Here is a 24,427-nt window from a genome sequence, read left to right as displayed (position 1 = left end):
ATCTGGTTAAGTTTCAACAGAATCTAAGTTTAAATATGAATCCTACGTTTATTCTAAGTATTTTGACGAGAATAATGTCAAAAAATAAATTGTTCATATTAAAATCGACACTAAAATCCAACATATTATCATGTTTTGTTTTAAAAACTTCATCGAAATTGGGAAAAAAATCTAAAAATTTTCTCGCAAAAGCCGAAGAAAATGAAAAAAGTTTTTCTATATTTTTTTTACTTTTATAATATTTTTGAAAAATAACTAGAATTAATGAATTTATGTAATTAATTAGATTTTTTTTTGGATAATATTGAGTTCAAATCTAAATGAGAATTTCCTACAAAAATCTCGCAATTCGTCAAATATATATCTATAATATATCATATATTGTTATTTTTCTTATCAATCAATTTTTTTTATTCATTGACGGTAAAAATGCAAAGCTCTGAAGTTTATCGCGCAAAAATTAATTTATTAGTTAAATATATTATTATTCAATATATATCCTTAATAGTTTTTTTTTGGTTCGTAGGCTCATCATTTCATTATATCATCATTTCAATCAAATGAAAATTAAAAATAAAAGAAAATTTCTATTTGCAAAAAAATAATTTTTGCATCAACAGATTTGCCACAAAAAGAAAAATTCTCAAATATACAAAATTACTTTGAGAGCATAAAAAAAAGCATAAAAATTTTTTTCTTTTTACCACAATTTTTTTTTCTTTTACTTTTCGTTTAATTTTGAAAGCAAAAGATGAGCGGAAAATAATTAGGTAAAGATTTTCTTTTAATGCTATCTAATTAGACGATTTCTTTTTCCACTCAATTCAAGTGTCTGTACTTGAAAGATTTTGTAGGAAAATGAGAAAATTGAGTTGAGAGCAAATCTATTGTTTTTATTTTATTTTATTTGTTAAGGATATGGCTAAGGTGGGGTAACTAAGGTGAAAATTTATCATTTTCATTTTAAAATGCTTTAATGAGCAAAAAAATTTGTAAAATCTTTCAAAACATTTCATTTTTTATAAAACATTCTAAAAACTTCTTTAAACATCAATTCACCTTAGTGATCCACACCCACCAACATCCTAAAATAGATTATAAAAGATCTTCAGATGAAAAACAAAATCCACAATCTTATTTTTTTATGAAAAGCTAACGAGACAACATTGTCTTACTTTTTGCGCGTAATGCGATTAATTTGTGTTAATTATTAAAAGCAATTTTCTAGTTTATATTTAAAATTCTACGAATTTTCATATTTTTATCATATTCCTGAATGAATTTTTAGAAATTTCTAGTATAAACTGTAAAATTGATTGATTAATGATTATATTCTAATTAGCATTCGTATGTTTTTTTTTTGGCATTTATTAATTTTTTTTGATTGTTTTTCAATACTTTTTTTTTGTCTAGCCAAATAGCTTGGGTGTATTTACTACTGAGATAGTGCCTTAATTCGTTAAGCTTATCACTGAAGAGGAATTTTTTCAATTTTTTTTTTGTGTATTTGTGTCTAGGAAGTGCAGAATTAAGTGAAAATGTAGCTCATCTTTCGCTTTAAATTTAAAATTTTCTGGTCAAAAAATCATAAATTTTAATAGAATTTTTGAAATTTTGACCAAATTCAATCAATTTTTGCCGTACCTTTAAAAATACGTTCTCCAATAATTTCTATCGACTTAAAAATTAATCTTACCGTTTTTTTTGTTTTGCAAGGCGAATTTCGCTATTATCTTCATTTCCTCAAAAAATTTCTTTTAAATCCTTAACTTTAAATACATTTAGGTAATTAAATATAATGCAAAAAATGTGGTCAATATTCTTTGTATCATCAAATAAAATTTTTTTTTTCTTCATTATGTGTCGTTTAAATAACTTTTCCGATATCTGGCACCTTGATATAAGTACAATATACTTTTTATGTATCATAAATTAATTACAGTAGATCTAATAGTTTTTTTAAATTAAAAATTAACAAGTTTTTAAATAGTTTTTTGAAAAATTATGACAAAATTAAATAATTTGCAACAAGAAAGGTTTATCAATTTTATTGATTTTTAGTTTGAGTTTTTTTGAGGATGTGTAGGAGGCAGCTACTAAAATGACTAATTTTAAACATCATTGCACATTTAATATTGCACTGGTAACTTTCAATTTGAATTTATTTAGTTATATGACCTGAATACAGGTCAATTGATGGCAATAGCTGCAATATTTGTCTAGTTCACTTAGAATTCAACTTTAAAATTCTAAAATTAAAATTCTTTGGTTAATTTAGTTGAAATGTAGCCACAACTACCCCTCACAATCCCTCAACACTCACAAAATCGACCAAAACAATCAAAAATCTCTGATTTAAAATTAAAACTCAAATAAATGCAACTAAATTTTTCATAATTATTCACCTACACGTATCGCATGATCTACATTACTATTTAAAAAGTAAATAGCAGATTTTAATATTATTTTAATTAATTTATTTAATAAATTTTCTTCCTCGAGAATTTTTCAATGTAATTTTTATTTAATAAGTTGAAAAAATAAAATGAAATAAAATAATTAATTAAAAATGCATGGAACGCAAAAGTTTTTATTCTTAAAATTTTTCTTAATTTTCATCTTCATAATAGTACGGATTTGATACGGGCATAACGTTTTTTTCATAAATGTTCACTTTATGGTTGTTTCTTTTACTCGTATAAGAAATAAATTGTTCCTTGTGATAAAATATTATTTTTTTGCTGAAAAGAGAGAGAAATATGTTAAGAAACTTTAAAGAATGCAATTACTATATCGTTAATATTTTTTTTGTTTTTCTAAATTGTAATAAGAATACTGAATGTTATTTCTTTTTAATATTTTTGTTTCTTTCTTGATTAACTACTTAAATTATAAATTAAACGCAATAATAATTATTCTGTTGATTTTTTTATATAATTACTAATTGTAATAGTTTTGAGGCTGGGTTGAGACTGATTTTGATTCGTAATTTGACAAATTTTACTAAACTTTACGAAATTTAAGTTTCAAAATGTCAATTTAGTCAAAAAGTTGAAATTTCCTTTTTCCATCCACAAAATCAATCCCAACCCACACCCCATCGCATTTTTCAATACAAACTAAGTTTGAATATATTTTTTTATAATTTTACTGAAAGCCAAGCTGCCAAATTGAAATGTCTCTGTTATTATTATAATGATTACAATTGTCTTGGCCTATAAAAAGTTGTTAAAGCACTAAAACAATCCGAAAAATGTCCCAGATGGACATTTAATAAATTATCTCATACTTCATCACTTCCCATAACATGATTTTTTCCAGTTAAAATTAATTTCAAGCCATTCAGCTCAATAGTTTAATAATTCATATCTACAAGATAATATGATGGGGAATATTCATAAATCATTTATAAATGAATTATGTGATAAATTATTAAATGTCCAACTTGTTGCGCTAAACTATATATTGACTAGATTGTATGCAGGAACAGAAAATGATAAATTGAATTTAAAAAGCTTTTGTGATTTTCACAATAGTTTTCATATTTTTTTTTATGTTTTTTCAGTCAATGCGTTTTCTTTACTAGTATTTTTTTGGTAAATTGTTAATACAAAAAAGAATATTTTTTACTTCACTTTTTTCATCTGTAATTTTTTTTCATCATTTAAATGATATGGTGCGTTTTATTTTCTTATTTTTTTCCTTCATGTTTTGGTTTTTTTAGTTTCTCGTTATAGGAATATTATATTTCATTGAATAGTACTAAAGTAGATTTTTTTTAAGTATTATTTAAAGCTGATCGTATATTATCTTTATTTACTTTCATAGTTTTCTAATTAAACAAAAAAAAAAGTTTTTTTTTCTCATATTTACTTCTGAATTAATTTAATTTAATTTACTTAAGCATCAATCCAGTTCGTCTTTCCGTCATTTGACCTAACAGACAATGAGCATGTTCTTGACAGCTTGCTCACCTTAAGTATAGTAGATGAGCGTTACTCTACTCTTGAGAGCATCCTCTTTGCCTGTTAGGGCTGATTTCCTTTTCAAAAAATTACAAACTACAAAAGGAAATTGTAAATTAAATGCTGTTAATTTATTTTACATAATTTCTAACGTTAGAGATAATGATGAGGGATGAATGATTTTTTATTTAATTTTTTGGCAAATTTTAACTTCCATAATGGGTGAATTGGAAGTTATTCTTCATTATTTGATGATCCTTTGAAGGTGCAAATGGAAAATTTATTGAAAATTGTTGGGAAAGTTGATGAGAAAAAAATTGTGGAATTTTTGAAACTTGATTTTTTCATTATTTAATTGTTAAACATGAGTTCTTAAGCAAATGATATTATTCGAATAATTCTTAATTAACGTTATAATTATTAAGAACTAATTAAGGCTTCATCTTCAAGTTTTAATGAATATTTCTATACAAAATCATTTAATTGGCTTGATCATACTTGTCTATTAGGCATTTGCTTTCTGTTTCTAACAGATTTCGACACCGACTCAAATTTTGTATAGATAAATCGCTTTCACTGCATACAAAATTAAGTTGACTTCAATTTCTAGTTTCTAGGACAATCATTTGCTTGATTTTCAGCGATAAATCTGTCGAAATTGAAAATTAAACCTTTAGTCGATTATCCTAGGAGAATAATTATCTAAAGGCAAATTTATGTCCAATTTATCTCTATTTATAATGCATTCTTGTCCACTCAGGCTCTAGTTTACCTCTTGACTCATTGAATGTCAGTTTATTAGCTGTTCTCTTTGATTTAATACCATGAGAATTAGAGCAATGCTGCTCATTTCAATAAAGGACATTTATTCGACAATTTACGTTTTAAATTCAATCAAATTGTCCTTGTGCTCCTACATTCTTGGGAATTTAATATCCCTGCAAATGACTTCTACGTACTCATTTTTTTGAATTAAATGAGATTTTTTTCTAGCTCTCGTTTGATCTTTTTTAGCATCAAATTCATAGTCAAATCTCCTAAGCAATTTTAATTAATTTTTCAATAGAAAGAAACTCTTGAGAGGGAAAAAAAAGAATTTCTCCATTTTCGACCTCTTTAAAAGATCAATCAAAGCTTCTTAATTAATTCTTAATGATAAAAACATCTAAAGAGAATTTTCAAGTACACCATTTTCTCTCACTAATTATTTAATGTGACATAAAAAATTCACAAATTTTTCTTCCTTCATCAATTTGACCTCGCTTTTAATGTTTTCCACTTTGGATCTCTCACAATTATTATTTTTCTTTAAATTCACAAAAAATTCGTTCATTTTATTTCAATGCAATTAAAATTAAAAATTTGAGTCTGTTTCCTTCCATAATTTCATATCGAATGTGCGAAAAGAAATAAGACAAAAAAAAACATTATTTTTCGGTTCTCATTTTACAAAAATATACAATTAGATATAAGATACATGTGCGCGCCCATTAAACAAACAAATTATTTAAAAAATAAAATATTTAACTTTTTTTTTTGTTCGAGGATGAAACAAAATATTTTCACATAAAAATTTGTCATTAAACTAAAAGACAGTCAGCGACAGAAAAATTTTCTCCTAAGCAGTAAACAAAAACATTAATCACATCGACAAATCGTTTTTCGTCATTTTTTAAAAATTGGTAACTTTCAGTTATTTTTTTGTTTCATTTCACATTTTGAAAATTTACCTAAACAAATTGATTTAAAATTCTGGACATTTTTTTTTTGTTCATTTATCATCATGGTACACAATTAATATTTTTTTTCATAATCTTTAATTTTATTTTAGTTTATTTTATATTTTTAAAGTTTTTTTTTTCAACATTCAATTCACAGCCCGTATGTATGGAATTCATCATAGCTTCATCTATATGACTATTATTTTTTTTATATCATCATCAGCATCGTCTTCATTATTCATTATATTTAATAAAATACTTTTTTTTTCTTCTCAAATTTTGTAGGAAAAATTGAAATATTGTAAATTGAAATATGTAACTTATCATAAGAAGCTAACTTTATTTACTTCATTATTTTTTTCTTAGCCTTTTGAGTGCGTCAATGTGTTTTTTTTTTCACTTTTTCGTGTTTATTTTGTGTGAATTTTTTCAATATTTTATTATCTTTTGAAACATATTAATTGTGCATATTCATACATCTTGGGATAGCTTATCTATAAAGATAGTTTCTTTTTGGTAACTAAATTCATTGAAATATGAAATTTGACATTCTAAATGAGAATTCTGAATGGAATTTTTTAGTTTTAATTGCATTGAAATAATTAACCGAATAAATTTGAAGACTTTTCAGTCATTTTATGGTTTGTGGCAAAGTTTCTAAATTTCTAGTGTGGTTTTTAGATTTTATTTAAACCAATATATGCAAGTCGATGTTTTAGAACTGTTAATTCAACTCTTTTAAATCAGAATTTAAAGACAAAAATCGATTCGACTACATATACCATTTTAAGGCGGTTTAAGGTTCTGTTTCTGACTATTCTTTTAACTTTTCGAATTATAGTTTTTTCAAATATTCTTTATCTGTCAATTGAACATGATGGCATTAATATTTGACATTTGAGTGAGTAATTCTTGAAAGCATAGTAATAAGTGCATGCTACTGATTATCATTGAACATGCGTGCAACTCCCTACTTGGAATCCTTCATTACTTTTCATATTAAATCACCGCAAAAGCTTTGAAGTTGACAAAAATTTTCTAAAATGTCAAAAATTTGGACAGAATTGTCATAAAGTTTGAAAAAAATCTGAATCAACTTTAAACTCTGATTTGCAGTTTTTAAATAATGATTACTATCAATTCAGAACAAGATCCGCAAAATTCAAAAGCTTTAAACTTCATGACTTGAGAATGTATAGATAAAATTATGAAAAAAGCTGCTCAATTATAAGCTTCTAATATTAAAATTGTTAGAAAAAGCACCTAACTGACTAAATAAGCAAAAATTTTAAAGAGAAAAATTATTGAAAACCTTACCAAATCTTTACAAATAAGAAAATAATCTCGAATTCTTTTTATGATTCCCTAAATATAATTACCTGAACTAACTGAAAAATTTAGAAATTCATATTTCCAATTTAATTCTGAAATCTGATTTCATTTTTTGAAATTCAATCTGATCCGTGAAATTTAATTCGCAATTTTACCTTATTTTAGTGATAATTGGATTTTGTTTTGAACAATTCTCAAGCCTGAAGCTTAACATGAAATTCTTGAAACTAAGGTTGGCATATAGCCAGAAGGATTTTGATTCAATTTCAGGCACTTAATGATAGGCTATCATGATATAATATTTCAATTATCAAAAAAGCTTCAATTTGCCTAAAAAAATTTGCCACAGATTTTTAATACACAAAATAACGATTTAAAAACAGTGAGAGATCCAGTGAGGGAAAAAAGTCAACAGAAATTAATAAACAGAAATCAGTATAATTGTTAACATTTCAATTTTATTTCATATGTGATTTTTTTTTCTCTTAACTTAAATAAAAATCAGTTTGATTTACAATATATTTTCATTGTTTTATTTAATAATAAAAAGTTTTTTTTTTGGGAAAGCTCATGTATGTATATGAATAGTTAATTAATTAGTTTTTTTTTTGTTTTTATTTAAAAAGTATACATAACGTGAGATACTACAATGCTAATAATTATTATTGGCATTATGAAAAATGGAGCTGGGGGGATGGATTGATGTATGTATAATTTTTTGTTTATCGTTTCAATATGATTGATAAGAATTTATTGAAAATATTTTTTCAATTTTTTTTTTGATTATTTAATTAATAATTATGGAAATTTTAAACTCTTTTTTTTTTCCTCGAAAAATCTGCCAATTTATTAAAAAGTTTCAATTTTTTTTTTACTTTATGTTCTTGGTAATATAGAGAATGTGAGAGAATTTATTTAATTTAATTTAATTAATTATTCGTTATTATAAAGAGATTACTTAATTTAATGACGTTATTAAAGATTTTTTTTGTTTCCATTTCATGTTTCTCAATAAATTTTTAAAAAAGATTCTAAAAATTAATTTAATATGTGTAAATTCTATTCATCATTTAAAAGTGATTAATATTTTCTAGTTTCTACCATTTTTTTCATCTGATGTTTATGGTTTTTTTTTTTTTGGTTTCATTAGCATGAAAAAAACTGAATAAATAATTTTTTAAATTTAAATTAAGCATATACTATCTCCTGCATCATTATCATCAATCAATTTTTATCATTTTTTTTTTATCTTCCTTCCTGTCATCTAATAAATTTATATCATTCAATAATACTTTATATCCTTTTCTAAAGATTAACATTCAAAGAAAGAATCAAAAAGAGACTTGTGAACTTTTTTTTTTAATAATTTATTTGTTTTTTTCCTTATTTCTTCATTTAGTTATCGTCGTTCAAAATTGGCCAAAATTATTTACTTTTTTGTAGTGTTTTTAAGTTTATTGGTGGTAGAAGTTGATTTGATTGAGAAGAAATTCTATAATTTATTAAGAAATTGGTTGTTAAATTTTAATTTGTAATAAATTTGATGATATTTAGCAATTTTACAGTGATGAATCTACTGAAAAAGTTGAATGAAAATCTTAAAAACTTGCATTAAATTTGACAAAAGTTTCAATATTATTTTGAGAAATTTCTTAAATTTTTGTCAGAATTTACAAATCTTTTCAAAAGAAAAGTCATAAATTTCACGAAATCTAGTCGATTTGAGAGTTAAAATCAACATAAGAGTTCAATTTCCAAACCCAAAACTATTGAGATTTAGATCATATCTTCAAAATCTAATCCTTAATCTCATCAAACATTAAACAAACCTCGCAAAACTCATATTTGAGTAATCGCATCCCTTAAAAACTCAGTTAAATCTTCTCCATTAAATCAACTTCCCACCAAAAAATTCTTCTTACTTATTGTAATCAATTTTCATCATCGTTATTATTTTACATAAAAATTGATATTCGAGATGAAAAAATATGCAAATTACAAATTTTTGGATTCATCTTTTTTGGTATTGTTTTTCGTTTTTTGTCATTTTTTTCTTGTTTATCAACGATAGAAGGGAGAAAATTAACTTTTTTAATTTCTTTTTATTTATTATTCCTTTAAGTAATAAGTAAGTAAGTAAGTAATTAATAAATTTAATTAATTAATAAGTTAATGTGTGTTTTTTGTGTGTGTTTTTAAATATTTTCCACTAAATTTTTTTTTGTTCATTTAATTTACTTAATTTTTTTCTTAAAGCTTCGGCTAATTTTTTTTTTCATTTTATTCATCATTTAAATTTATTTTATTTTTTTTTAATCATAAAAAGGAAAAATATTCATTCTTGTTTCATATAATAAGCAAAAAATGAGAGATATTATTAATATAATTATTATTCTTATTATTATTTATTCTTTTTTTTATTTCTTCATAATATAATATTGTATTGAAAAAAAAATTATTGAAACAAAATAGTTTTTTTTTTATTTGAAAAGATATAAAAGAAACTTAATATTTCGGTGTAGTACTTGTGGTAAACGTAGCCGTACGATTTACGGATTCGCTCACCTGATAAACTACTTTTCTAATGCCGTTTGACTCGGTTGTTGATTGTTAATAAGGTCGGTTGGCATCTTTAGGTCTTTTCAACTGAACCTTCAGTCTTTTCATTCCAATTTGGAAACCATTCATCGCTTGAATAGCTGCTTGAGCACTGGCAGGATTATCAAAGGAAACAAAACCTGGATATGATAAAAAAGAGTGTTAGTTATGGAATTTAGAAGTAGAATGTGTCATTTTTCGCTGGATATTGATGAATTGCAATCAAACTTATTGTAAATGACTTAAAATTGTCATAAAAAATTTCATTGGAAATTTCATCAACTTCAGCTACTTTAATGCAAGATATCGCAATGTCGTAAGCATTGTGAGTCATTTTGTCATATCAGCAGCACTAAAAGGAGAAGCTGAGAGTCTTGCATCTTCTGGGAATCAAACCCACGTCTTCATAAAAGGAAGATTTTGAGATTTCCGTTCTGTTGCTTAACTATTCAACCAAATAAGTCTCATGCTTGCACTGACAGATTTAACTACCCATGACTTGACTCCAAGACTCTATTCCGACATCAAATACCTCCCAACCATCCCCGATACTCACCAAAACATTTACTTTGATTTGTAGCGCGATCGATAAATACTTTAGAACTAATAACCGTGCCAAATGGCATAAACATTTGCATCAATTCACCATCGCCAAATTCTTGAGGCAAATGATAAATAAACAGGTTACAGCCTTCAGGTCCAGATATGGAGCATCCTGTGAAATTAATATTGAAAAAAGAAAAAAAAATTCTCTGTGTAATTTTATTTCATTTTTTTTTTTTTTTGATAGGTACTTTTTTTGTAATTAATTCATAATTTTTTCAAGTATATACATCTCATCATAAATATTTATTAGAGAGAAAAAAAATTTTAAATTGAGTTATGGAAATAAATAAAAAAAAAATTAAAAAAAAGTTTTTCTTTCAAAGAGTTTTTTATTGAGTGAGAAAAAAGAGATCAAATGAAAAAGTTTTCTTCAGCATACACAGAAAATTATAATTAACATACAAAAATTTTCATGATGAAAATGGCAAATGTAGCAAGTTTGTCCTCTCAGAAGTGAAAATGCCATAGCAACGGATGGAAACAAAAATTTTTTCTTCATTTTCCTTTTGTTTATTAAACACAAATGACATGTGCATGTAAATGAATGAAATCTGATGAAATTGAAACTTTTTTTTTTGTAACCAACCAGTCTGGGTAGGTTTGAAGTTTTGATATGTGGGTGGCAAATCTAGCAGCAAAAAAGTTTATTTTCCCTATGGAAATGAGCATTTGAATTCATTTAAAGTTGTTTGAAAGTTTGGGGAAATTTTCAGACTAGATTTTGTTTTTTTTTGTGGGTCTTCAATTTGAATGGCTTTAATGGTTTATGAAATACTACTTTCAAATGCGTCAGTAAGCAGCTAGAGCAGTTGTGATCGAGCGATAAAATGAAGAAATCTTCATTACGGAGCTTTTAAGGTTCTGCTAAAATTCTTTTATTAATACAAAATGCAAGCCGTCTTCATTGGGGTTCAGATGGGTGTCAAACGGAAACGGCTTCAATTTGGTGTTAATAAAGGAATTTTAGCGGAGCCTAGAAAGTTTAGTGGCGAAGCCTTTTTTATTTGTGTCGCTCGGAGTGGGCAACCTTTGCCATATCAGCAAATTTTGTTTTTTTAGTCTCAACTAAATCCACGCAGGGATTCGTGACATTTACAAAAACTGCAGACAACACATTAGTCTGCCGCGGCACTCATTTTGCCCTCCAATGAGCAGCTAGAGTTTCAAACAGAAACCCAAAAGCTTCCATCAAATTCATATAAAAACCTTTAAAATTAAGACTCTCAAAATATCAATTTTTATTTGCCATTTCCAATCATAAAATGTATCTCATATAAAAATAATAATCATAAAAATATCCATCATGCGTGATATAGAAATAGAAATTGTATATGAGTAAAAAAATTGAAACAACATTCACAGCGAATTTAGATAGGAAGAAAAAAATTGTGTAACAAAAATATATAAAGAGGGCTCGTGTATGTATTTCTGTGTTCAAAACAAGAACAAAAAGTATAAAAATTGTCAAAAGAAGAAAAAAAAAAGAAAATTTTTTGGCTATAAATTAACATTAGAAGCAAATTAGCAGCAATATTATCTTATAGACAGTATCATTTTGTATGTATGACTATGTGTAAATAGAGATATTAAACACTATGGAAATAGACACAAAAAAATCTATAAAAATTAATTAGCCAACAAATATTCAACAAACATAAACCTAAAAATCTTCTTTTTTTTGTGTATACATTTACAGATAGACAAAGTCATGAGAAAGTCAGTGGGAATAAGAAGAAGTCGAATTAGAAAATAAAAATTATACAAAAAAAGGAGCTAAAATAAAATTAGTAAAAAAAGTTCTTTTTTGTTGTATTTTTTGGGGACGGTCTATCTTAGTTTTATACTGGTGCTATAGATAGATATAGTTTTGTGTATGTGTATCTGTGTGGGATATTTTAAAGATGGTGAACTCTTACCTTCTCGTTGAGCTGGAACAGCTGCAATTTGCTGAGGAATAGCTTGTGGAAATTGTCCATAGACGGCAGGATAGGCTGTTAAATAATATTCAACAATCATATAACATTTAAAATACATTGAAACATCGAAAAAAAATTTTAATGACAAATTTTTTTTTAATTTTCTGCTTATTTATATTGAATTTTAAATTGTGCAAAATTTTAATTACTTTTTGTTAATTGTTGGGTTTTTAATGGATCCGAATTAGCTGTCAATCATTAAAATGAGGAATTTTAGGCCTTTGTGCCAATATGTGTCGCATATCAACACACTGTCTATGTCCATTAGTGTTGATAATCACTTCTGAACATTTCGAATGTTAAAACTTAACAGACAATGAGCATACTGATACAGTAACGTGATACGGAGATTTCTAAGGTGATCATTGTAGAGTTGACAGGATTTTGGGAGTCATGACTCCAAAAGAACTCCATCCAACTCAAAATTGGAGTCATGAAAACTCTAAATCATTAGAAGTCCAAGTATTTTGACTTACTTTCAAAATTTCATCTGACATGTCTATTGCCCTGCCCGAAGAACTCTAAATCCCTCATAATTGCCAAATTCCACATCTCTTCATCCCTTTTCAGCACATAAAAATGCGAATCACAGGAAAAATACCCAGAAAAACTTTGTTAAACACACCATACGTTCCAGCTTTGAAGTAAAAAAAGCTGTTGATTAAAAATGTTGGAACAAACATCCACAAACGTTTTGATAATGAATATTTATTTTCTACTTTGTCTTTTTCCCCTTTTTTTTATCCTGTGTTGACTCACATGTGAGATTTTTTTTTTCATGCATTTATCCTTTTCAGATCTAAAACATCACGTAGTGTGTAGATGTGGATGAAAAGAAAAGGCCAAAAGGAGATTTCACATGGAAAAAAATTTCCTAAACGTTTTTTTCGTATGTAATAAAGAAGAGGTTGTGCTAAATGACATTTTAATTAAAGCTTACTTTTGTGTGTGCTCAGAGAATCTGAACTGTAAGTGGATGGATTTATTTTGGACATACAAACAAAAGGCTCATTCGTTAGTGCAATTAAAATAGAGATTGTTTTCAATTAAAAGAGCCTGAAGCAGATTTAAGATTCTCAGAATATTTGATTGAAGATATGAGATCTTGAAATCTGATTTGGTCATATTGAACTAATTAATTGTATGAATGAAGAAGACTTTTTTGAATTATTTTCTATTTTTGATTTTAAATTGAAGATAATTGACTAGCTTAAGGGGTGTAATTGGATCTTTTGTTGCAGATACTTTTGAATTAAGTTTCTTGAAGTTGAAATTCTTGAATTCTAGGAATTCTTTTAATTAGAATGAAAATCCAGCTTTTAGATTGAATCACCCAATTCTATCAATTATCCAGCATCGTTCCTATTATCACTCAAACCAATACCATTAATTACTCAACAATCAATTAAAATAATTAGTTTGCACATTTTATATTTTTTTTAAAAATTATATTTCAATCTAATTTGATAGAAACCAATTATTTCTGTCAATTAGAGTCGATATTTCATATGAGTTTTATTCAAATTGATTTTTGTGATAAGATATTTAATTCAGTGCAATTTTGAATGTAGAAACTTTGAATGAATTTTATTTATTCATGAATTTTTAAAACTGTTATTAGTCAGAAAATGGACTAAATTATAATAGAGCAATTTCAATTCTTTTTATATTGAATCGATAAGCAATTAAACTCATTATCGATAATTGAAATTAATTTTACTGTTGATTTTTGGTCACGATTTTAGAATTAATTTCTGATTTTAAAATAAGTGGCTTTATAAATTGAAATTGAATGGTTGATATGTAATTTTAATAGACAATTGCTAATTTAATTCAAATATTATCTTAGCACACAACAAATAAATTGAATTTGAATTTAAATTTATATTTAAACCATTTTGAAAAATTTAATAAATGAAATCTTGCTCCCCAAAAAAAAGGCTTAACGACAAAATGTAAATAAAAAATCTCATTAACCGAACGAAAAATGTCAATTTTCTCGCAAATGAGTTTACAATTTTTTTTTGTCATCATAGACTTAATGTACCCATCAATAAGTCACTTTCTAATGCAGTAAAATTGTCTCTACATAATTTAATCATGACGGGGAAAAAAATCAATTTAAAATCCATTCATCATCATTTTGTTTGTTCATTTGATTTCAAAATGTGACCTTGATGATGCTTTTTTGTGGGCGTATTTGGATTTATTATGAAGAATTTGACAAGTGAGATTTTTTTCTTTTTATTTCCTTGAAGATTTGCTAAAAAAGTTAACAAAAAAATCATTCAAAATTTCATACAAAATTCATTTTTGCTTGTGTTTAATTCACATCTTAATAACAAAAAGCCATTTACATCTCATCCTAAATTACTCTTATTACAAAAAATAATCTAGAATAATCTACAAACAACCTTCATTATAAAGATTGATATTGATTTATTTGATATTGAAGACATGACTTATTAGTTATAAGTTGATTTATTTCATAAAAAGAATAACAATTATAGCAAGTAGATATCATAAAAATTGCAAAAAAAGTATATTTAGAAGAAGACAACATTTACAATAAATATGAGAAAAGAAGGAGGTAGCATCAAAAAATTTACAGCAAACTTTTTGAACTTAAATTAAAAAAAAAAAGAATTGAAAAAAATTGAAGTAAATTAAAAAATGATCAGAGCAAAAAAGCCTCGACAGAACTTGAGGCATAAAATAATAAATCCACTTCGAATGTTGAAGTCGAGATAAAAAAAAAGTTGATTTAAATGAAAATAAATATTTGAATATTGAAATATCAACAATATGAAATATCATCAATAAGCTAAACAGAAAACACTGAACACAATCAATAAATATATATGTATATAAAGAAATTCATCACAATTTTTATAATCAAATTTCATTTATATTTATATATATTATTTTTTAATGTGAACAAAACAACACATAGACATATACATAAAAATATAGACAGAGGCAGAAAGTTGAATTTTTTTTTTTCTTTTTGTCTAAAATTTTATTTTGTAACTAAAATTTAAAGCTAGATTAATTTAACTTACCAACACCGGGATAGGGTTGAATGCCAGGATAAGCAGCGTGTGGTAATGCAGCATCACCATTCGCCAGCCCTTGTGCTGGTATCGATAATTGTAGTGCATCTGGATGGGTTAAATTTGATAGCATCAGTGTTGAGTGTTGGATTTGGTCTTAAAATTTTATGAGAAATTTTTTTTACGGTGGTTAAATTTCAATTTTTTGGTTCATTTTACTAAGGGGTTAAATTTTTAAATTTTTGCTGGAGCATCTACACAAATTTTTAATCTTTAAAGTTCAAGTTTTTTAGAAATAAAACCACCAAAAAATTCAGTGTCTTTTCAAATTTTGATTCAAAAATGATTCAACAATTTTTAAAATAATTAAATTATTCTTACGTCCAGGATACGTATGAGGTATTCCGTTTGAATAAACAGCCTCGGCTCCAGCTGGTTGACCATTTGGTTGAGCGGCAGCCATGTTGAATGTTGGCATTGTTGGGGATGGCAAAGATGCATTAACAGGTTGTCCTATATTATGTATGTACGTATGTGCATGATTTTCATGATTATGATTTAGTATTTTTTTTTTTTGGTGTCAAAACATGAAGATGAGTTGATGGATTTTGTATGTTTATATGTGCATTTTTTTTTTGTTAGTGTAAAATTGTGTGATTATGTAATTGTGTACAAAGTTGATGACAATGACGATGACGATTGCATGTGAAGAAAGGGGGAGAAATTGTTTTCAGAGATTTTAGTCAAGTGACATGAAATTGCAAATTTTTTTTTAGCTTTGGGTTTTTAATGGATTTTTTAAATCCTGAAAAATTAATTTTTTAAAAAAGGATGAAATTTTTATTTTTTTTTGAAATAATTCCAAAATTTTTTTGAAAGATTCCTAATTTTGAAATATTTCTAGTCATTTGTACATAAAATTTCTCAAATTAAAAAAGAAAGTAAATTGACATGGACGGAGGGAATTTTGACTACAAATGATAAGACAGAAAATTTACTAGACTCTATTTTCTAATGAGAAATGGATGAATGAATTCTACACAGAGTTATTTGAGACATAGAGGCTCAGGTGGGTTACAAATAGAAATTTTCATCCAAACCTCTAAGCCTCACAGAAATATCCACAAACAAAAAACAACAACAACAATTTAGTCAACTTACCACTTAAAGCGTGAGGTATTTGGGTAGCTAAAGCAGCCATAGGATTCATATATGTTCCTTGCGCCGTTGCAGCTGCCATAAGTGCAGCTTGTTGTTGCGTTTGAGCGTAAGCGTTATATGGTCCAAATTGGTTAAATACAAAGGGACTTAATAAATTCATGTGGCCAGCCATTTGTTGCATGCGTCTTATTTGTCTTTCTTTTTCAGTATCGGCAAATTTCACAACTAAGCTGGAAGATGCTCCCTGCAATGAAAAAACAAAATGTTAAAGATATTTTTAAGTAACAAATTTTTTTATATTTTTTTTTTTTTCGTGAACGAAAAAGTTTAAATGACTTTTTAAAGTTTCACATCCGAGCTACAAATGATGCTTTTATTGAAGAAGAAGAAGAAAAGTCTATGATACATTCAGCACACAGCATTAAAAAAAAATCTCTTCAAAATCCCTTCTATTTTTGCCATAGGAATAAAAAGAAAAAAAAAAGTAAATTTAATAAAAGAAATTCTTTTTGTGCTTGCCATTCTCTCGATTCATCTGTATCTTATAGCGAGAGCACAGCACCAGCATTTTTCGTCGTGAAATGTAAAAACATTAACTCACTTCATTTTATTTTCTTCTATCTACTTTAAAGTCATAAAAAAAGTTGTCATTCATGGAAAGTATAAAAGAAAAAAAATGAACTGCTACAGGCAAAAATAAGACGAAGAAATGAGAAAGAACTGTCTCAATATCATCAGAGTGAAGGATGATTATAGTGGTTCCAATGGAATGCTTCAATTTAATGGCTTTTGAGGGAAGCGATGAGAATTTGGGAGAATCGAATAATTGCGAATTGTCACTTATGAATCAAATTGTGGCATGAATTCCAAATTTGAATGAGTTTTAGCTGAGCAGGTTTGAGGATCAAGTTGAGGCATCGTCACTAATAGGCAAAGAGCAAGCTCAAATTGTGGCATGATGGCAATACTGTACCATTTGTCTTATTTTCTCCGTTGCTTCCAATATATTCTGGCAAATATTTTTTTTTTGTATTTTGAAAGGAAATAAAAATGAGGCTGTCCACAATCATAGCATTAAAAATGAGTTCCATCAATGTCAATTTATAAAAGGAAACTGAGTAAGTATTTTTAAGCGATACAATGGTCGGCTTTACTTCAGTCATGTAGATGCATACATCTAGAGTGACATATTATCTGTAAATGCTACCAGAATTTGTTTTACATTAAATTGTTAACCAACTTAAGGACATCCATAATTTACAAAACATTTAGAACCCCCAAAAATAACTCAGTAAAAGGAAATAAAAAATCACAAAAAATATTTTCTCAAGACTTGCAAAAATAACTTCCATCTCCCACTCAGTCACTGTCTAGTTCATCAAAGTAAAGAAAATAAAATAAAAGTATAAAAATAATAAAAGAAAGTCTTCTTTTTTTGATGTAACTTCTTTTCGTATGCAACAAAATAACAATTGAAGCAGTAACTCATTCATTTCCATTGTACATGCTACCATCATTATTTTCTCCGTTGCTTCCATTCAGTAAAGTATTCATCTCTGGCAAATGCTAAATCTTCTACATTTTTTTTTGTATTTTGAAAGGAAATAAAAATGAGGCACGAAATGATGAGGAAACTTTTGCACAATCATAGCATTAAAAATGAGTTCGGGTGGATTTGAAGATGAATGTAAAGAAAGTTTATAGTAGAAGGCACCGAACAATTGTTGATATTATAAAGTGCAAGACAGAGAATTAATAGCAGCATGAGTTCAACACAAACTATCAAAAAGCGTATAAAAGGAAACTGAGTAAGTATTTTTAAGCAGACGTAAAGTGCAGAATAAGTTTGTCCAAAGTTGGTGCTCCCTATTCCATTTACTTCCATTATCATCATCAGCTACTACTAAAGTTCTTTCTGTTTTTTCTATTAACGGAACAAGAGTAAAAACGGAAACATATTATCTGTAAATGCTTGTGCTGCACACAAAAAAAAAAGAAGTTTGTTTTACCGAACTTTTCGTTCTATATTATTTGAAAGTAATTACTATCATTGTGCATTTACTATCCTATTTCATGTTACTATACTATAAACTATAATGTGATTAAATTCAACGATGATGATGGTAATGGCAGGGAGACAGGAAAATGAGAGCGGAAGGATGTTACAGTAAAAGAGACTGAACAGAATAATAATAAAAAAAATTGTCATTTGCAATGACCGAACGTTTTTTTACATTGTTTGTCTTTAAACTTTTGTTTGTCTTTATAAAACATTTTTTTCTTCTTTTATTTTTAGAATGAACTTTTATAGGTAGAATAATGGACTTGTACCACTCAGGGGTTATGCTGTATTTTCTCTTAATTTTGAAAGTTTTTTTTTTTATTGTTTCGTGTCTTATTTTACTTTACTTTTCATTATGTCAATTGCTTTTTTGTTCAATGTCATAAGGATTTATGTTTTGTAGAACAAATGATAATGTCATTGATGAAATTTTAGTTAAATAGGAACTTATGGATTATTTTTGATTTTGTTTTCAATGGTGCTTAACAAATTCATCATCCCGGAAAGCACACGGCATAAAAATCGACAAAATCTGACTCCTGGCCGACTTGACTCCAATTTGAAGCCTGATTTCGTTGAATTGGGTCAGTTTCTAGAGTCACGCTGGTCTAGAGCCTTCATCTTGTGCCTTTTGGGCTATTCAATCCTTAAATTCAGCTGATTTTCAAGTCAACACTACAAAATTATCCAACAAACCCAAAACTATGCAACAATGTTGCTTAAGTATCACATTAAAAATTTTAATCTCCTTTATTCACATGACAGACTCTATATCCATTAAATGCAGCAACATTTTTTTCATTACTCCTTTCAATCCACTTAAAATTGAATCAAGAATGACTCATCAAAACCACAAAATTTTATTAATCCATTAAACAAAAACCCTCTCAAAAAAAGTGAGCATCCATATGCTCATGCATCATTTTGCAACAAATTAAATTTTTTATTTCACATCCTAAAACTTTCGTCATTAAATTTTGCATCTCATAACATATTTTTTTATTCTTTTCGAAATTTATATTCCATCTCATTTGATGTCTCAAACATTGTATACATTTTGTGTGTGTGTACAGCATGCAGAGATAAATAAATTGCTCATCTCAAGTGATGACCAAAAATGGCTACTTCTGTTTGTGTCATAAAAAAAAAGTTTTTCATCTCTCTTGAAAAAATAAAATAAAAAAATCATCTCTTATCTGAACTAAACTGTATGATATAAAAAGAAGTATGGAATAACAAGAAGAAGAATGAAGTTTGGTCCGAAATTTTGTATTATCTTCTGGACGAGATATGTGTGTGAATTATGGAGTAAAAGTTGAGAGTTTTGAGGTGAAATTGGTTATTGATTTAAAATTTTTTCGAACTTTTTGAGATTAAATTTGAAATTTTTCTTTAAATAAACTTTCAAGTTTCAAAAATTTTCATCTAATTTCAAACAAAAATACAAAAAAAGAAATCAAAGAAAATCCACTTAAAAATGTTGATTAAAATAACTTTTTCACTTAGAACTTTGTTTCCAACTTCCCTTTGATTTAATTTCATAAACCCAAGATTATTTCACATTTTTTTTCTTCTCACCATCCAATAGTTCACCGTAATAATGAGAGTATAAACTTGATTATAAATGTTTTTTGCACAAACAGCTATTTAATTAGCATTAACGATGAAAAGAGAATGAAAAGAATGGAAAGTTTTTCCATTCTATGAACCCCAAAAAAAAAAATAATAGTAGCTGAAAATGAAAAATAAAACATTTTTAATGACTCAAAACTGTTTGTTGAAGGTGCACTATAGTAGAAGTTTAATGCTGCAAAAATCTGAATAAAGCTCCTTTCGTTGGGGTTCTTTTTACTGGTGTGTGAGTTGAGTGGAAAATTTGCTTGTTGCGCCTTCATGAAAAATTCATTATTATCGGTTTGAGTTTTAATGTGGCAAAGTAGATGGAGAGAAAATTGCATTGAAATGGATTAGTTGTGGATAGTTTCATGAATAGAGAAACGAAGAGGACAGAACGTTCATTTCTAAAATGTATGTAAGGCGAAAGAGTTTGGTTGAAAATTAAGTTGAATTAGATCAGAGATTTAATGTGTGTTATTGCCCTTCTTATCATCATCATCATGTACGTAATCGTCTGCTGATTCCATCGTTGTTTGCTGCATGCTAACCATCATCATGCAATTTTTCATTCCATCGGTGAGATCATTTGGGATTAGTACTAATATAAGCTTATAATTCTCATTCTACATCGAATATAGACCATAAGCTTTTTATAGACTTTACTATATGAGAACTGAGTAGTTTGGATTTTTGAGACCGAGTTGTGCATTGTAAGGTGAATTAAGATTTTTGTAAATTAATTTTACAGGTTCAATAATCCCTAGTAGAATCATGAAATGAGATCAATAATTAGTAAGATGTCTAGAAAAATGGATCAAATAATCTGTTGTGTTTCCCCCCAAAAATCTTCCTTTTTAAGTGTATCAACCGGGTAACATAACCAATAGTAATAACCAATTTTATGCTGATCAATATTATGCAGATGAATTTAGATGATTTTCGAATTTTAACCAAAAAATACATACAGACATGAAATGAACAGAATCATATTTATGGAAATTGGCATTTGCTGAGGGCATTAAATCAAGACAACGAAGAGTGAATGAGATTCACACATGGCACGGCAATATAAAGGCAAGCAGCAACAGTATCAGAATATTGAAGGGAGAAGAAAATTTTATACTTTATAACTTTCTGTATTTGCACTCTCGCCTTTTTATGTATTTTCATGTACGCACGCACATATTCACTTGTGAGTTCAGCACAATTTGATTTTTTAGTGATGCGAAATCGAACAGCAAACAACAAGAAGCATTTTTTGGGGAAATATTTGGGATGAGAGACGGCATGAAAAAGCAATAAAATGCTCATATGCGCAACATGTACTTCCAATTGCAGTTGTTTATGATCAGCAATAGAGAGAATATATACATATTTTTTGAAAATTCAACTATATTATGCTATACAATCGACATTATATGTTTGTGTTATGTTTCAGTGCAATGATTCAGGCATTCACAGCACGAGTTCATTTTATGTTCCAAAAAAAAAATAATATTCATCTTTTTTGCTCTATTTGTGCATTGCAATATTGGCATACACAAACATCAGTTCCTGTGATTGATACTACTCGACCCTTTGGCTATGTACCGTAGTATTTTTTTTAATAATGCTGAAATGTTGTTTGTTATTATCATACTTGTTTGCTTGCCTTATTGCTGTTGTTGTTGATGATACTGTTTGATATTTTATTATTGAATAAATTTTCAGGATGTATATACATGAAAAAAATGTATCAAATGGACATTGATACGAGGATTTAATCATATCTATTTTATATTTTTTAGGGTTTATGTTATTTAGATGGCAACATGTTATTTTTCTTGTATGATATTTTAATGATTATGTTTGATTTTGTATATTTTTATTAGGATTTGTTGAATGAAAAGGCCTGTGGACATGACTCAGGGGATTTATTTCAATTTTATTGATTAATGCATTTTTTGATAGGCAATATTTGAGTTAAATTCAAATTTATGAATATCAAACGCCTACATAGCTTAGAATCTTTTGAATTAATTATCATATCAATATCCTAATTATCTACAGAATAATTAGACTTCATCTTCTTGATCCAATTTTCCATCTCTCAAACATTTTTAATTTAATCCTAAAAATAGGACCCATAAATTCAAAAGCTGCCAATTTACAAGGATTAGTTCATTCCTTTTTACTTTCATTACATTGAATCATTCTATTTATAAAATTCAATAAAATTATATGTATTATACGAAAAATGTTCTCGTGTGGGAGTCAAAAGAACTCAATTTCTATCAATATTGATGAAATAAAAATTGGATGGTCTTATTTATAAGATATAAAATGAAATTTTCATCTATGTGAAAATATTAGAATCAAGGGAATAAGACTTGGTAATAGTAGAAGTTTAGATAAAAAGTGAAGTGTGCTTATAAGCTTGTTAGAATTAAGGGTTTCTAAGGAAGATCAATTCATTGAGTAATGGGCTTGAATCGCATTGGATCTCTTGAATTTTGTGTAGATTCGAGTCGAATTGAGTCGAATTTCCCTACAAATTTCAAGTCGACTTCGCACTCCGATGTTAAGGGAATTTAATAGAATCTTCAAGTTTTGAACTAATTTTCTAAAAATTTCTACAATTTGCTCAATATTTGAGTCAATTTTTCTCCAAAAATGAAGTCATATTCATTTGAATTTCAACCCTAGATACACCAAATGTCTTCTCCATACAAACAATTTATTCTAAATAAAAACCAATTTCCTCACATTTTTTTTTTAATATTTCATATTCTTGAAGTTATTCAAGTGTTTCACATAAAACAAACCTCACAAGTAAATATGAAAAAATTCCATCTTCTGGGAATTCATTATGAATTTCATTTTGTGTTTCCTTTTTATTATAAATTTCATATCTTGAAAGACCTTTTTTTTCTTGATAATTTTCAACCGAAATACAAGAAAAAATATTACATTCATACTTTGCAGACATCTTCACAGGGGAATTTGACATGAAATTTTTTTTTTACTCAAATACAAATAGACTCTGAGGTAGAATGAAGAAAAGTAAGTAAGTAAGTAAGTTGATAACAGGTAGAGAAAAAAAGTTCATTTTTCATGCACAAGACATATTTTTATTTAGCGATGTAATCTCCGGTATGAAAATAACACACACAAAAAAAAAGTAGTAAAAAAAATCGATGCGATGGAATGAGAAGAAAAAAAAAACTTTTTTCGAACCTTTTTCACTTCCTTTTCCGATATCTAAAAAGATGGAAGAAATATGCACATCCAGAGAGAAAGGATGGAGGAGGATGTTAGAAACAACAACAAGGAAGAAAAAACATAATTCACTAGCAAATAAATAACAAATGAGGATTGAAAATTAATCGACATCTTGACAGCATCGGAGCTAAAATGCAGAAAAAAGAAAGTGTGAGTCTACAAAACTTTCATAGGCCAGTCTTCAATTTCATGCTGGGCTGAGAATGGTATAATATATATCTATTGCATTATAAATAACATCAAACTGTCCTAAAAAGTCTCCTGAGAGATTCCCTTTCGATATCAGTAAGTAACATAACAAAAACAGTCAGTCAGGATGAGCAGCAGCAGGGGAGATATGAAGTTGAAGATCCATACATGTGCTGAATTGAATCAATATTTTAGACCAGAAAGAAATGAGAGTGAGTCGATTACATTTTCACAAATTGTAAAGTTATAAATTTTGTAAAATATCATTATAGCTATTGCCACTGCTGTTTGTGATCATTGAGCTTATAAAACATTTATTTCATTAATGAAAGATATTTTTTCCTTTTTAGCGCATTTTTGAAATTTTTTTCAAAAAGGTAGCTTAATAAGACACTTTGTTCGTTCGTTCGTTCGTTCGTTCGTTCGTCTGTTCGGTCGGCTGGAACGCGAGATCTCAAAAACTAGACATTGTAGAGAGCTCTGGTTTGTTTTAATAGCTTCGTTGTATCAAGTTATTGGGTTATCGGTCATTTAGAAGTTTCAAATCAACGCATAAATACTATAATTAACAGTTTTTCATTTTCAAATACAACAACAACAAAAACAACAACACGTTTTTTCATTGTTTTACAGTGTTTTTCAATGTTTGTCGATGTTTTTTCAGTGTTTACTGAACAATGTTTGAATTTTTTTTTGACCGTTATGAGTTTTGAATTATGAAAATCCGTTAAATGATTAAGTTCTTAAATTTGTGGAAGTTTTACATGGATCTTGTTTTAAGATCTGAAAGTTACTTGGATCTTACTGGATCTTGGTTTTTAGGTTTGGAAGTGACCTGAATCTTACTGGATCTTGGTTATTAGGTCTGGAAGTGAACTGGATCTTA

The 24,427-nt window shown here is 27.3% G+C and overlaps 1 protein-coding gene across 18 annotated transcripts in view; it reads right to left on the bottom strand.

Annotated features, from left to right (window-relative positions):
- Positions 1 to 694: 694 nt before the first annotated feature.
- The window catches only part of bru3 (bruno 3), a 286,566-nt gene continuing 262,833 nt past the window's right edge, over positions 695 to 24,427 (bottom strand). For 4 of the 18 annotated variants that reach the window (XM_070641957.1, XM_070641958.1, XM_070641956.1 and 1 more), the window contains 6 exons: positions 16,413 to 16,656; positions 15,633 to 15,764; positions 15,261 to 15,359; positions 12,139 to 12,213; positions 10,173 to 10,331; positions 9,295 to 9,756 (listed from right to left, as the gene is read on the bottom strand). In XM_070641957.1, the coding sequence (XP_070498058.1) occupies positions 9,629 to 9,756; positions 10,173 to 10,331; positions 12,139 to 12,213; positions 15,261 to 15,359; positions 15,633 to 15,764; positions 16,413 to 16,656 (837 nt within the window). In that variant the 3' untranslated portion in view covers positions 9,295 to 9,628. Of the gene's footprint in view, positions 2,742 to 9,286; positions 9,757 to 10,172; positions 10,332 to 12,138; positions 12,214 to 15,260; positions 15,360 to 15,632; positions 15,765 to 16,412; positions 16,657 to 24,427 lie in introns of those variants that run through there. The other 14 variants (XM_070641961.1, XM_070641963.1, XM_070641964.1 and 11 more) reach the window with 6 other exon arrangements.

Source organism: Chironomus tepperi, unplaced genomic scaffold (genome assembly GCF_022539635.2).
Source record: "Chironomus tepperi strain 1889 unplaced genomic scaffold, CSIRO-AGI_Ctep_v1 contig_261, whole genome shotgun sequence".
Classification (NCBI taxonomy): Eukaryota; Metazoa; Arthropoda; class Insecta; order Diptera; family Chironomidae; genus Chironomus; species Chironomus tepperi.
The sequence above is the reverse complement of the archived record's forward strand: the minus strand, read 5'-3'. Positions and strand labels throughout refer to the sequence as shown.